Source organism: Mustela lutreola, chromosome 1 (assembly GCF_030435805.1).
Source record: "Mustela lutreola isolate mMusLut2 chromosome 1, mMusLut2.pri, whole genome shotgun sequence".
In the NCBI taxonomy this organism is placed as follows: Eukaryota; Metazoa; Chordata; class Mammalia; order Carnivora; family Mustelidae; genus Mustela; species Mustela lutreola.
The window spans coordinates 221887026-221902509 of record NC_081290.1 but is presented as its reverse complement, the minus strand read 5'-3'; the positions used below and the strand labels follow the sequence as shown (position 1 = coordinate 221902509).

The 15484-nt window shown below is 38.8% G+C and overlaps 1 protein-coding gene across 19 annotated transcripts in view; it reads right to left on the bottom strand.

The window, feature by feature from the left end:
* DLG2 (discs large MAGUK scaffold protein 2) overlaps positions 1–15484 on the bottom strand; it is a 1588988-nt gene that overhangs the window by 552881 nt on the left and 1020623 nt on the right. For all 19 annotated transcript variants that reach the window (XM_059187674.1, XM_059187632.1, XM_059187635.1 and 16 more), the window contains one exon: positions 9970–10139. In XM_059187674.1, the coding sequence (XP_059043657.1) occupies positions 9970–10139 (170 nt within the window). The remainder of the gene's footprint in view (positions 1–9969; positions 10140–15484) is intronic.

Here is a 15484-nt window from a genome sequence, read left to right as displayed (position 1 = left end):
AATATCTCCTTGAGCAAGAACTATCTCTACTTTTTCCATGAATCTCCATTGTCAGCCTCTGTGCCAGGAACATAATAAATACTTAATATTCCTTGAGTCATTGAAGGACTAAATTGATGAAGATGTCTGGTTAGCTCTGTATTGCACATGCGTGATCGAGGTTAGTTAGCCCAGTTAGCTAGAGAGTTGATGGACTATAGAGAATGCCCATGTCCTCAACAAAGGGTCCATAAGGACCTGTGAGCATATGCTAAAATTTTAAATATTCTGGAGCATTTTGGCTTTCCTGGTCAAGATGAATCATGACACATATTCCATCACAGAGCTGATTTCATTTTGCCTTGCATTAAAGTTAGTTGACTTTATGTTTTTCTTGCCCATGAGAACTTTCTGATTCTTCCATCAGAATCACATCTGAATTATCTTTTTCCCCCGGGGAGCACTACGGTTTCCACAGTAGGAACTAAACATTGGTAGAAATTTATTTAGTTTTTTAAAAGACTTTATTTACTTACTTATTTGTTTATTTGTTTTCCAGAGAAAGAGAAAGCGAGCTAAAGCAGGGGGAGCTGCAGACAGAGGGAGAAGCACGCTCCCTGTTGAGCAAAGGGCCCTATGTGGGACTTGGTTCCAGGACCCCGGGATCATGACCTGAGTGGAAGGCAGATGCTTACCTGATTGAACCACCCAGGCATCCCCCAAAATTTATTTTAAATATCTTGCCATTCAAAAACTATGAATTAAGAGGTGCTAAGTAAAGTTAATATTTTTTTTTAAAGATTGTATTTATTTATTTATTTATTTGACAGAGAGACATCACAAGTAGGCAGAGAGGCAGACAGAGAGAGAGAGAAGAGGAAGCAGGCTCCCTGCTGAGCAGAGAGCCCGATGCGGGACTCGATCCCAGGACCCTGAGATCACGACCTGAGCCGAATGCAGCGGCTTAACCCACTGAGCCACCCAGGCACCCAGTAAAGTTAATATTGTAAGGTACCATCATATTTAGTGCAGAATCTAATTTAATTATTCAACTTACTAATTCAGCACTTCCCATGTTTAAGGCACTGGGAAATGCATTAGGAATTTAAACAATAACTAACACCTTTTCTTTCCTTGTGTGTCAATAAACTTATAGAAAAACAAATCCCCATCAGTGACCTTTGGATGGTGACAGTATAAAAATGTATGACTGACTCAATGTAATCCCAACAGGACTAACAGGTCCACACCCCTCTTTAGGGATATGGCAGTTCCTGCTTCCTGGAAGGTGAGGTTAAGTTCTGATAACGTCCTAGTTTTTTATGCCTCAGTAAACCAAAGCTATCAGTCGTCTGCCATGTACTTTGGGGTTACTGCCAGGGTATTCTTGTTGGATTACACTCATCTGTCCCCATTTTCCCCTTTTTATGTCCTATGGCAATTCCTGCTCTACTCTCTGCTCAAAGGAGACAACAGTTCAGACTGAAATAAACCAGCCAGAGGGGACCCTGGCATCAAAGATTCCCCCCAAACTGTTCCTGCTAAAATTAAAGGGTTTGGCTATGGATTCACAAGAACCTTGAAGTGCTCTGTTGAGCAGCTAGAGGTCAGGGAGTTAGCTAGTGACTCAGCTAGCAGGAGGCCTGCTAATAGATGCTAATGCTTTGCTGAGTGCTTCAAACTGGTGTTCGCTTTAGGGTGGTGCTGAATAATCACCATTAATTGAATTGTAGAAATACCTGCTTGCTATTTGTAAATAGCATATATTTTTTATAGAAATCATGTGATGTTCAAATTGTTTATCTTTAGAGCACATTGCAAATAGGGTTTTAGTAAATGTGTAGAGGTTAGAAAGTCTTTCCTTTCATACTATCAGACACTGTGGTATGCAAATACTTTACTTCCTTTTTTTTTCCTCCAGATTTAATTATGTGATTTTAATCCATTTGAATTTAGCCCATGGGGCATCTTTGTATATTTTCATTACATTACCAAGCAATTGTAGCAAAGTTTGAAGCTATTTGTAGTAAAACATACTACAAATAACATGTATATACAGGTAATATTCGTTTGGGAGTCAATTAGGGCCAGCCACTGTTCTAATTAGTTTAGTGAATTGGCTCATCTAATCCTCACATTTCTAGGAACAACTACTATTATTATCTGCATTTTGTAGATGAGAAAATTAAGGCTCAGAGAGGTTAAGCAATTTCCTCAAGGTCAAACAGCTAGTGCGCTGCAGAGGTAGCACTTTAGCTCTGGAGGCTACACTTTTAACCAGCAAGATTTAGTTAAATGTTTAATTTTCATAAGCCCTGTGGGACAGATACTACCATTATGATCCCCATTTAATAATGAGGGGATTGGTCCAACCAATATCACTCTGCTGGTAAGTGGCTGAATCGGGCTTTTAAACTCAGTCCTGTCTGACTCCTGGGTCTGAGATCTTAAATACCAGCCATTACGACCTTCTAGAGAAGGCAGTGTACTTACTTCCTTTTTAATCCCATTTAGCATTAGAGATTAAGTAGATTTTAAGGGAAAGAGAAATGATTTACTCAAATAATACAGTAACTATCTAGTCATAATCTTCTAAAAATATTTAAAAAACTGTTAAGCCAATTATTGGATTTTTCTTAAAATATTTGAAATACTTTTAAGCTAATATTAAATGTCATCATTCTGAAGAGCACAGCCCAAATGATCATTCTTAAAAATTAGTGTAATAATTCATCTCACTGTTCCTGTGACTCCCCAGAGTAACTGCAATTACTCAAGAGATCTGAGAGCATTTAGAGGTGCCTGGGTGGCTCAGTGAGTTAAGCCTCTGCCTGCAGCTCAGGTCATGATCTCAGGGTCCTGGGATTGAGCCCCACAAGGGGCTCTCTGCTCGGCAGGGAGCCTGCTTCCCCCTCTCTATCTGCCTGCCTCTCTGTACTTGTGAACTCTCTCCCTTTGTCAAATAAATAAATAAAATCTTTAAAAAAGAGAGAGAGATTTGCATTTAGAAAAAATAAATAAAATTTAGAAAAAATAATTTTTTTTCTATTCTATTTTTTCTATTTTGACTATAGCAAGTATAAAATATTATGTGGTACTTGTTACGTGTAACACATGAAAGTATTACAAATCAAAACAAATCACGATTTTTTTTTTTTTTCAGGAGTCAAGATGGCGGAGAAGTAGCAAGCTGAGACTGCTTCAGCTAGCCGGAGATCAGCTAGATAGCTTATCTAAAGATTGCAAACACCTGAAAATCCATCGGCAGATCGAAGAGAAGAAGAACAGCAATTCTGGAAACAGAAAAACAACCACTTTCTGAAAGGTAGGACCGGCGGAGAAGTGAATCCAAAGCCACGGGAAGATAGACCCCGGGGGGAGGGGCCGGCTCCCGGCAAGCGGCGGAGCAACCGTGCACAAAATCAGGACTTTTAAAAGTCTGTTCCGCTGAGGGACATCGCTCCAGAGGCTAAACCGGGGCGAAGCCCACGCGGGGTCAGCGTGGCCTCAGGTCCCGCAGGGTCACAGAAGGATCGGGGGTGTCTGAGTGTCGCAGAGCTTGCGGGTATTGGAACGGGAAAGCCGGCTACAGAGACAGAGCCGACAGTAAGCTCGCAGCTCCGTGTTACCTTGAACCGGTCGCAGGCTCGGTGAGCTCGGAGCGCGGCCGGAGGTCAGGCAGACGGGAGTAACTGGGCGCTGTTCTCTGAGGGCACACTGAGGAGTGCGGCCCTGGGCTCTCGGCTCCTCCGGGCCGGAGACCAGGAGGCCGCCATTTGTATTCCCGTCCTCTGGAACTCTACGGAAAGCGCTCAGGGAACAAAAGCTCCTGAAAGCAAACCCGAGCGGATTACTCACCCCGGCCCCGGGTAAGGGCGGTGTAATTCCGCCTGGGGCAAAGACACTTGAGAATCACTACACCAGGCCCCTCCCCCAGAAGATCAACAAGAAATCCAGCCGAGACCAAGTTCACCTACCAAGGAGTGCGGTTTCAATACCAAGGAGAGCAGCAGAATTCCAGAGGAGGAGAAAGCCAAGCACGGAACTCATGGCTTTTTTCCTGTGATTTTTTTTTAGTCTTGCAGTTAATTTAATTTTTTCTTTTTCTTTTTTTTTTTTTTTTTCTCGCCTTCGGGTAAAATTTTTTTTTAACTGTTACCTTTTTCTTTTTTAACGATTTTTTACTAGTTTATCTAATATATATATATATTTTTTTTTACATTTTTCTTAGGTGTTTTCTTTCTTTAAAAATATTCTTTTCTTTTCTTTTTCTTTTTTTCTTTTTTCTTTCTTCCTTTTTGAACCTCTTTTTATCCCCTTTCTCCCCACTCACGATTTTGGATCTCTTCTAATTTGGTTAAAGCATATTTTCCTGGGGTTGTTGCCACCCTTTTAGTATTTTACTTGCCCCTTCATTTACTGTTATCTGGACAAAATGACAAGACGGAAAAATTCAACACAAAAAAAAGAACAAGAGGCAGTACCGAAGGCTAGGGACCTAATCAATACAGACATTGGTAATATGTCAGATCTAGACTTCAGAATGACAATTCTCAAGGTTCTAGCCGGGCTCGAAAAAGGCATGGAAGATATGAGAGAAACCCTCTCGAGAGATATAAAAGCCCTTTCTGGAGAAATAAAAGAACTAAAATCTAACCAAGGTGAAATCAAAAAAGCTATTAATGAGGTGCAATCAAAAATGGAGGCTCTAACTGCTAGGATAAATGAGGCAGAAGAAAGAATTAGTGATATAGAAGACCAAATGACAGAGAATAAAGAAGCTGAGCAAAAGAGGGACAAACAGCTACTGGACCACGAGGGGAGAATTTGAGAGATAAGTGACACCATAAGACGAAACAACATTAGAATAATTGGGATTCCAGAAGAAGAAGAAAGTGAGAGGGGAGCAGAAGGTATACTGGAGAGAATTATTGGGGAGAATTTCCCCAATATGGCAAAGGGAACGAGCATCAAAATTCAGGAGGTTCAGAGAACGCCCCTCAAAATCAATAAGAATAGGCCCACACCCCGTCACCTAATAGTAAAATTTACAAGTCTCAATGACAAAGAGAAAATCCTGAAAGCAGCCCGGGAAAAGAAGTGTGTAACATACAATGGTAAAAATATTAGATTGGCAGCTGACTTATCCTCAGAGACCTGGCAGGCCAGAAAGAGCTGGCATGATATTTTCAGAGCACTAAACGAGAAAAACATGCAGCCAAGAATACTATATCCAGCTAGGCTATCATTGAAAATAGAAGGAGAGATTAAAAGCTTCCAGGACAAACAACAACTGAAAGAATTTGCAAATACCAAACCAGCTCTACAGGAAATCTTGAAAGGGGTCCTCTAAGCAAAGAGAGAGCCTACAAGTGGTAGATCAGAAAGGAACAGAGACCATATACAGTAACAGTCACCTTACAGGCAATACAATGGCACTAAATTCATATCTCTCAATACTTACCCTGAATGTGAATGGGCTAAATGCCCCTGTCAAAAGACACAGGGTATCAGAATGGATAAAAAAACAAAACCCATCTATATGTTGCCTCCAAGAAACACATTTTAAGCCCGAAGACACCTCCAGATTTAAAGTGAGGGGGTGGAAAAGAATTTACCATGCTAATGGACATCAGAAGAAAGCAGGAGTGGCAATCCTTATATCAGATCAATTAGATTTTAAGCCAAAGACTATAATAAGAGATGAGGAAGGACACTATATCATACTCAAAGGGTCTGTCCAACAAGAAGATTTAACAATTTTAAATATCTATGCCCCCAATGTGGGAGCAGCCAACTATATAAACCAATTAATAACAAAATCAAAGAAACACATCAACAATAATACAATAATAGTAGGGGACTTTAACACTCCCCTCACTGAAATGGACAGGTCATCCAAGCAAAAGATCAGCAAGGAAATAAAGGCCTTAAACGACACACTGGACCAGATGGACATCACAGATATATTCAGAATATTTCATCCCAAAGCAACAGAATACACATTCTTCTCTAGTGCACATGGAACATTCTCCAGAATAGATCACATCCTCGGTCCTAAATCAGGACTCAACCGATATCAAAAGATTGGGATCATTCCCTGCATATTTTCAGACCACAATGCTCTAAAGCTAGAACTCAACCACAAAAGGAAGTTTGGAAAGAACCCAAATACATGGAGACTAAACAGTATCCTTCTAAAGAATGAATGGGTCAACCGGGAAATTAAAGAAGAATTGAAAAAAATCATGGAAACAAATGATAATGAAAATACAATGGTTCAAAATCTGTGGGATACAACAAAGGCAGTCCTGAGAGGAAAATATATAGCGGTACAAGCCTTTCTCAAGAAACAAGAAAGGTCTCAGGTACACAACCTAACCCTACACCTAAAGGAGCTGGAGAAAGAACAAGAAAGAAACCCTAAGCCCAGCAGGAGAAGAGAAATCATAAAGATCAGAGCAGAAATCAATGAAATAGAAACCAAAAAAACAATAGAACAAATCAACGAAACTAGGAGCTGGTTCTTTGAAAGAATTAATAAAATTGATAAACCCCTGGCCCGACTTATCAAAAAGAAAAGAGAAAGGACCCAAATAAATAAAATCATGAATGAAAGAGGAGAGATCACAACTAACACCAAAGAAATACAAACTATTATAAGAACATACTATGAGCAACTCTACGGCAATAAATTTGACAATCTGGAAGAAATGGATGCATTCCTAGAAACATATAAACTACCACAACTGAACCAGGAAGAAATAGAAAGCCTGAACAGACCCATAACCAGTAAGGAGATTGAAACAGTCATTAAAAATCTCCAAACAAACAAAAGCCCAGGGCCAGACGGCTTCCCGGGGGAATTCTACCAAACATTTAAAGAAGAACTAATTCCTATTCTCCTGAAACTGTTCCAAAAAATAGAAATGGAAGGAAAACTTCCAAACTCATTTTATGAGGCCAGCATCACCTTGATCCCAAAACCAGACAAGGATCCCACCAAAAAAGAGAGCTATAGACCGATATCCTTGATGAACACAGATGCGAAAATACTCAACAAAATACTAGCCAATAGGATTCAACAGTACATTAAAAAGATTATTCACCACGACCAAGTGGGATTTATTCCAGGGCTGCAAGGTTGGTTCAACATCCGCAAATCAGTCAATGTGATACAACACATCAATAAAAGAAAGAACAAGAACCATATGATACTCTCAATAGATGCTGAAAAAGCATTTGACAAAGTACAACATCCCTTCCTGATCAAAACTCTTCAAAGTGTAGGGATAGAGGGCACATACCTCAATATCATCAAAGCCATCTATGAAAAACCCACCGCAAATATCATTCTCAATGGAGAAAAACTGAAAGCTTTTCCGCTAAGGTCAGGAACACGGCAGGGATGTCCATTATCACCACTGCTATTCAACATCGTACTAGAGGTCCTAGCCTCAGCAATCAGACAACAAAAGGAAATTAAAGGCATCCAAATCGGCAAAGAAGAAGTCAAATTATCACTCTTCGCAGATGATATGATACTATATGTGGAAAACCCAAAAGACTCCACTCCAAAACTGCTAGAACTTATACAGGAATTCAGTAAAGTGTCAGGATATAAAATCAATGCACAGAAATCAGTTGCATTTCTCTACACCAACAGCAAGACAGAAGAAAGAGATATTAAGGAGTCAATCCCATTTACAATTGCATCCAAAACCATAAGATACCTAGGAATAAACCTAACCAAAGAGACACAGAATCTATACTCAGAAAACTATAAAGTACTCATGAAAGAAATTGAGGAAGACACAAAGAAATGGAAAAATGTTCCATGCTCCTGGATTGGAAGAATAAATATTGTGAAAATGTCTATGCTACCTAAAGCAATCTACACATTTAATGCAATTCCTATCAAAGTACCATCCATCTTTTTCAAAGAAATGGAACAAATAATTCTAAAATTTATATGGAACCAGAAAAGACCTCGAATAGCCAAAGGGATATTGAAAAAGAAAGCCAACGTTGGTGGCATCACAATTCCGGACTTCAAGCTCTATTACAAAGCTGTCATCATCAAGACAGCATGGTACTGGCACAAAAACAGACCCATAGATCAATGGAACAGAATAGAGAGCCCAGAAATAGACCCTCAAATCTATGGTCAACTAATCTTCGACAAAGCAGGAAAGAATGTCCAATGGAAAAAAGACAGCCTCTTCAACAAATGGTGCTGGGAAAATTGGACAGCCACATGCAGAAAAATGAAATTGGACCATTTCCTTACATCACACACAAAAATAGACTCAAAATGGATGAAGGACCTCAATGTACGAAAGGAATCCATCAAAATCCTTGAGGAGAACACGGGCAGCAACCTCTTCGACCTCTGCCGCAGCAACATCTTCCTAGGAACAACGCAAAAGGCAAGGGAAGCAAGGGAAAAAATGAACTACTGGGATTTCATCAAGATCAAAAGCTTTTGCACAGCAAAGGAAACAGTTAACAAAATCAAAAGACAACTGACAGAATGGGAGAAGATATTTGCAAACGACATATCAGATAAAGGACTAGTGTCCAGAATCTATAAAGAACTTAGCAAACTCAACACCCAAAGAACAAATAATCCAATCAAGAAATGGGCAGAAGACATGAACAGACATTTCTGCAAAGAAGACATCCAGATGGCGAACAGACACATGAAAAAGTGCTCCATATCACTCGGCATCAGGGAAATACAAATCAAAACCACAATGAGATATCACCTCACACCAGGCAGAATGGCTAAAATCAAGAAGTCAGGAAATGACAGATGCTGGCGAAGATGCGGAGAAAGGGGAACCCTCCTACACTGTTGGTGGGAATGCAAGCTGGTGCAGCCACTCTGGAAAACAGCATGGAGGTTCCTCAAAATGTTGAAAATAGAACTGCCCTATGACCCAGCAATTGCACTATTGGGTATTTACCCTAAAGATACAAATGTAGTGATCCAAAGGGGCACATGCACCCGAATGTTTATAGCAGCAATGTCCACAATAGCCAAACTATGGAAAGAACCTAGATGTCCATCAACAGATGAATGGATCAAGAAGATGTGGTATATATACACAATGGAATACTATGCAGCCATCAAAAGAAATGAAATCTTGCCATTTGCAACAACATGGATGGAACTAGAGCGTATCATGCTTAGCGAAATAAGTCAAGCAGAGAAAGACAACTATCATATGATCTCCCTGATAGGAGGAAGTGGTGATACAACATGGAGGCTTAAGTGGGTAGAAGAAGAATAAATGAAACAAGATGGGATTGGGAGGGAGACAAACCATAAGTGACTCTTAATCTCACGAAACAAACTGAGGGTTGCCGGGGGGAGGGGGTTTGGGAGAAGGGGGTGGGATTATGGACATTGGGGAGGGTATGTGATTTGGTGAGTGCTGTGAAGTGTGTAAACCTGGTGATTCACAGACCTGTACCCCTGGGGATAAAAATATATGTTTATAAAAAAAAAAAATAAAATAAAAAAATTAAAAAAAAAAAAAAAACAAATCACAACAGTATTATAAAAATACAATAACTGTTATTTTGAAATAGACTAGTTTAATTATTATCATTCATATTATTGGTTTACTAAATGAGGAGTCACCATTTAGATCTTAAAAATGAGAAGGAATATATGTGCCAGCCAAGTCACAATGATACAGTAAAATTAAAAATTTATAGAAAACGCCAATGGTTTATAAAAACACTGCCTATAAGGACATTCCTATATAAATCTGTCCTTTTCTTTCTGTGAGTTCCTATTTAGAGTATTGATTTCCTTGACCTCTGTAAAAACCACTACTGCACCATTTCGGATCTCTAGGCGAGGACTGAATGTCAGAAACTAAGAGAAGAGAGTACGCTGACGATGGATTATGGCATATCCATTTTGGCCAAATGGTTTGTCACAGGTGTCTCATTGTGAGTCTTTTTTTATTTTATTACCTTTAGGTCCTTTGAACAGTTTGATCTCCACAACAGTCTCCAGAATGGGTCGTCTTCTGCGCACATACAGGCGAACAATAGACCCTGCTTCTTTGAGAGCTTCCACGGCTTTACTGTGGGAAACCTCTGACACGTCGACCTCATTCACCCGCAAGATACAATCATTGACCCTGGAAGACAGGGTAAGAAGAAAAAGTGAGGGTGGCTGGGAAGATTTCTTAAAGTATATTATCATTGTTAGTGAACCTGAATTAGTGAGGAAGCAAAGAGTACAAGCAATTTTAAAATGTTTCTGTTTGGAAGAAGCAATTCAAATGAAGGAAACCTTGAACTCCCCAGCCTTCCCAGGCTTTCCAAATGAACTTGCACTACTGGTCAGGCCCCTCTTGCACTTGGGTTCCCTGGGACAGGAAGCGTGTGGTACACACTGTGAGTTCGGATGACTGCATATTTTGAGGCCGCTGTCAGTTACATCATTTTTTTTTTAAAGGTTTTATTTATTTATTTGTCAGAGAGTGAGAGAGAAAACACAACCAGAGGGCATGGGAGGCAGAGGGAGAAGCATGTTCCCTGCTGAGCAGGAAGCCCAATGTGGGACTTGATCCTAGGACCCTCGGATCATGACCTGAGCCCAAGGCAGCCACTCAACTGACTGAGCCACCGAGGCATCCCATATTTCAATTGTTTCTAACTGGTTTGCCTAGGGTTATGATTGCAGTGGTTCTCAGAACTTACTATGGATTATACAGACATCACAAATGTAACCTTATAGATGAATTTTCTCAAATTTTTAATTTGCTACTTATAAAGGTAATATATGGTCATTTTAGAAAATCTGAAAAATGTAACCATGAAGAAAGAAGAAAATATGTACATGACCTAATCATCTAAAATAAATGCGTTAGCTTTCTGGTAAAGTGTCTTCCCATATTTTGATTTGTTTTGTTTTCCCTTTCTCCCTCAAATTCATATCACAATATCATAGATATTGAAGTTCAGATTTCACAAAATTCAAAGAAAATTTCAGGTAATCTTTGGTTTAGGTATTTACTTTGAAAGCCAAGAATTATGGTAACATAATTTTTGACATTTTCTCTTCAGGAGGAATCATCTCATTTTTCTATAAAAATGTCCAGGTAATATATATTTATGTAGCCATAGACTTCAAATCTCTTTTATGTTCATGATAACTAGTAAAAACTTTAATAATGGTTAAATGTATGAAATTTGAGACTAGAAAGATTTCCTTCCTTTACTCTGAATATGCACTCTAATATTGCCTATCTCAGTTTAATATGTTACTCAGAGTAAGAAATAAGGGGCTACTCTTGCTTGACCTCCTCATCCCACTACCACATGTTTGTCTCTACCTGCAGTCTATCCGCAATCTGTCCACATTTCTTAATCTGCACTGCCACCATCCTGGTTGACGTCAAAGTCCTCTCCCACCTGGATTATTTCTACAGCCTTCTACCTACTCCCCCTGGACCCTCTCTTGTCAACATTTAATGCATTTTCCACACAGTGGACAGGGTAAAGTGAACATGATTGGTTGCTTTTTCGTCTTCCATTCCCCATTTCCTTCTTCCCAACAGTGCCTGATTCGCTCAGGACAATCACTCCTTAGGAAATATTTTTTAATGAATGAAATAATAAGTCTAAGTTCAATGACCAGGCCTTCCATTTCCTAAGTTAGTAAACACTGATAATTAGCTTCTTAGGCCCTGTGTTCACATCTATAAATAAATACAGTACTAACATCTACAATAAAGACTTATGGGGAAGATTAAATGAGATAATGTACATGTAAATCTTTAGCAAAGAGTCTGGTATGTATTACACCTAATATTTGGTAGCAGTGAAAAATTTTTGACTTATAATTTTAACTACTAGATCCTTTCCATAATCTTGTGAATAAGTCATTATCCACATTACAGAAATGAGAATTGTTCCAAGTGATCAAGTTCTCTGTCTAAAGCTGTCAGAAATTTGGGTAGAAATTGAATATGATCTTTCAGTCATATTATTTCCAGTCATATATCCAATTGGCTAGGTCTTACAATTTCCAAAGTTGGGCACTCTCCTCTTAGAGATCACATACATCTAAATGTTGCAAACAGTTTCACATATACTGTATACATCAATTCAAACTTATAACATGGTAGTGAAAATGTTATACAAAAAGTATAGGAAGAATTTTTCTATCATTTTTTCCCCCATAACTTCTCTATACCTGTTTGGGGAGCTAAGTTATAGACACTCTTGTCTCAATGAGAATGCTGATTAGCTTCAAGATTCTGAATTTCTGAATTTCACTTATTAAGATTCAATGATGTCATTTCATCATAACACATGCTATAGTTTTATTAGGTTTACACATACACTTCCTCTCTGACTGACCAAAAAAAAAAAAAAAAAAAAAAACATGGAAAATTACCAATTAAAATAGTTTTGAAAATGTAGGCAACACGGGTGCCAGCCGCCCTGCAGCAGCTGGTCCTTTGAGAGTGGGTAATTTTGTCATCTCATGATAATGCAAACACATAGTGTTTACTGTCGCCCTATGCTCAGAATATTAATCATATCTTAAAACACTGCTTTCCATCGAAGGGAGTGGCTGACATTTAAAAAAAAAATTCTGGATGCTGTATCTAGTCAAACTGTACTAAATTTTTCCTTTTGAATACAGTGGAATCCTTAATTGTCAATTGCAGGGGTGAGGACATCACAGCCTAAATCATGTTTTTTTCCTGAACATGTGGAGAAAATAGGCAACTTCAGCGCAGTGAAAAGAGCACTGGAATAGCCTTCAGGACACTTGGACTGGAGTCCCAGCTGCGTGACCACGGTCAAGTCACTTCATCTCTTTGAACCTCACTCCCCCATGAAAAGAGAGTAAGTGTGCCCACAGTTCATGAGAGGAGTAAGCAGACAGGCAATGCATCTGGGTGTGTGTGTGTGTGTGTGTGGACTATAGAGTACAGTACATACAAGAGCTGTAGCTATTGATCAAAGATGAGTCAAAGATGCTGTGCTCAAGGACAAACTGGAAGGTGAACAGGATGGAAATGGAAAATTTAAGAGGGCTGGCTATGTGCCCTATCGGTCTAGCCACTTCATTTATTCACTGGCACTTAAGTCCCCCCTCCCCCATTTCTGAAACACTGATTCTCATTCTACGGATGATGAAATTTACTGACAAGGTCACAGTGGTGTTGAGGGCAGGGACATGATTCCAGCCTGACTTGGCCTTTTTCTAAAGCCTATGCTGATACAGAGTTCCTCAGAATGGATCATTTTAAATTAAAAAAAAAAAAAAAAAGGCAGAGATAGAGAGAGATGAGGGGCAGAGTTTGTATATTCAAATTCTCAAATATAGAGGAAAGAATATCAAGCTGAAGTAGGGCACTCACTTGAAATAGCATCTGGCTAGAGGATCATAGTTATTTTCTCAGTTATTTAAAATTAATTTGCTTTCACTACTAGTAGATAACCTTTGTGAGTCAAGTCACCACCACATTCATTTTGAAATATATAAATGTATCACTAGCTTCTGACTCAAGTAATACTATGCCCCAATAAAAAGTACAGCCTTTATCACATTCTTGATATGTATTAGAAATTCATTTATATAAACATCTCCTCTCTAGCCATGCAACTAAGTTGATGGTTTCATTTTCCAGTGCTCGCTGTTTCAAATTTAAGTCTACAATATTCATTTTGTGAAATGGAACTATCCAAGAGATTAAAAGCCTAATTTAAATCTTTTTCTTGTCTCATTTTCTTCAGAATTCTGTTTTTTTCCTTACAGAAAATGTCTTAGAAATAAAAAGGACATTTTATCATTAACATGTCAACAGAATCACACCTAAATTTTGCATTAAACAGGTAAGTATTATGGAACATGATACAGTATCACTGAAAAGTCAAATAATACCTGACAAATTATTTGTTCCACTTTGAAGACACAATTTAAAAGAACAAGAAATATATACTCTTGCATAGGTATTAAAGTATTTTGTTGGAAAATAAACTTTGTGATTTTCTGCATTTTTTAAAGCGTTGATTCACTATAAATGAGCACCAAATGCTGGTGTTACAATGGAAACATCCCTGTTCGTTATGCATTTAAAATAACTGAAAGGAAAGATAACAAAGTTTCAGCTCTAGTTCTTTGTGAACATAGAGATTGCAGGTGTTTTAAAAAGCGTATTTTTGCTTTTGGGTTTTATGCCAGGTGCTAAAATGGGCATATATCAGGGCCGAGAATCTAAGAACGTAGGCCTGGGAGCCCTGGCATACCCCATCCACATGGAATGTTGGCCCCCCTCTAGAACTTAAGAGCAGTGTGGCTTGGGATAAGTCACATGACATCTCACAGTCTCAGTTTCTTCATCTGGAAACAGGGAAAAGATTGCTGCATGGATCAGATGGGATAATGTATGTGAAGTCTCAGTATAGCACCAGACAAGGGTAAAACATCGTAGTCATGAAAAGGCAGTAAGTGATTTGCCTAATAAAGATAAGATGTAACTATAGAAAGAAGATACAGCAGGGAGACAAAGGAAGAGCAATACAATCAGGATACTGAAAGGGTTTCTGACATCTTCCATGAGAAAGAGAGGAAGAAATGAGGTGAATGAGGTTTGGAGAAAGAAAAATGTAAAAAGAGGGCTTTCAGGAGGTCTTATTTGATGACGAGTAATGTAATTCCCCTTTAATTTTACGCTCTACTGCAGAGCAGGGAGACTGATATGGAACTAGATCCTAGGACCTGGGGATCATGATTCGAGATGAAGGCAGATGCTTAACTGACTGAGCGACCCAAATGCCCAAACAACAAAAATTTCTAACAAATATAGACAGACTTTGTGATCAGTGCTTAACTGATCACATGCATTATTTCCTTTAGCTATATCTTATTTTCATTTTAATACTTAAGTTCGTCTTGTCTTCTAGGAAGTAATCCTCACCTCAACTGGCTTGTCCCATGTCCCACTGCAAGGAAGTCAGTGGGTAATATTAATAGGGTTAGCAGATTTAGCAAATAAAAAGTTTAAAATATCAAGCTAAATTTGGCTTTCAAATAAAATACTAATAATAGGGGTGCCTGGGTGGCTTGGTTGGTTAAGTGTCTGCCTTTGCTTCAGGTCATGATCCCAGCGACCTCAGATCGAGTCCCACATCAGGCTCCTTGCTCCTTGCAGGGGGCCTGTTTCTCCTTCTTCCTGCTGCTCTCCCTGCTTGGGCTCTGTCTCTTTCTCTGATAAATAAATAAATAAATAAGATCTTTCAAGAAACACTAATAATAATTCAGAAAAACAAACACTTTTCTTAGTATAACTATATTCTATAACATGTCTGAGACATACTAAATGTACTTGTGTTTGTCTTATATTCAAATTTCAGTGGGTCTCCTGTCCTTTTAAAAATACAGTATTTATAAAAGCCCTGAACTATACTTATATTATGCTTATGGATATGCTTATATATTTTGCAACAGAAACTGAAACAC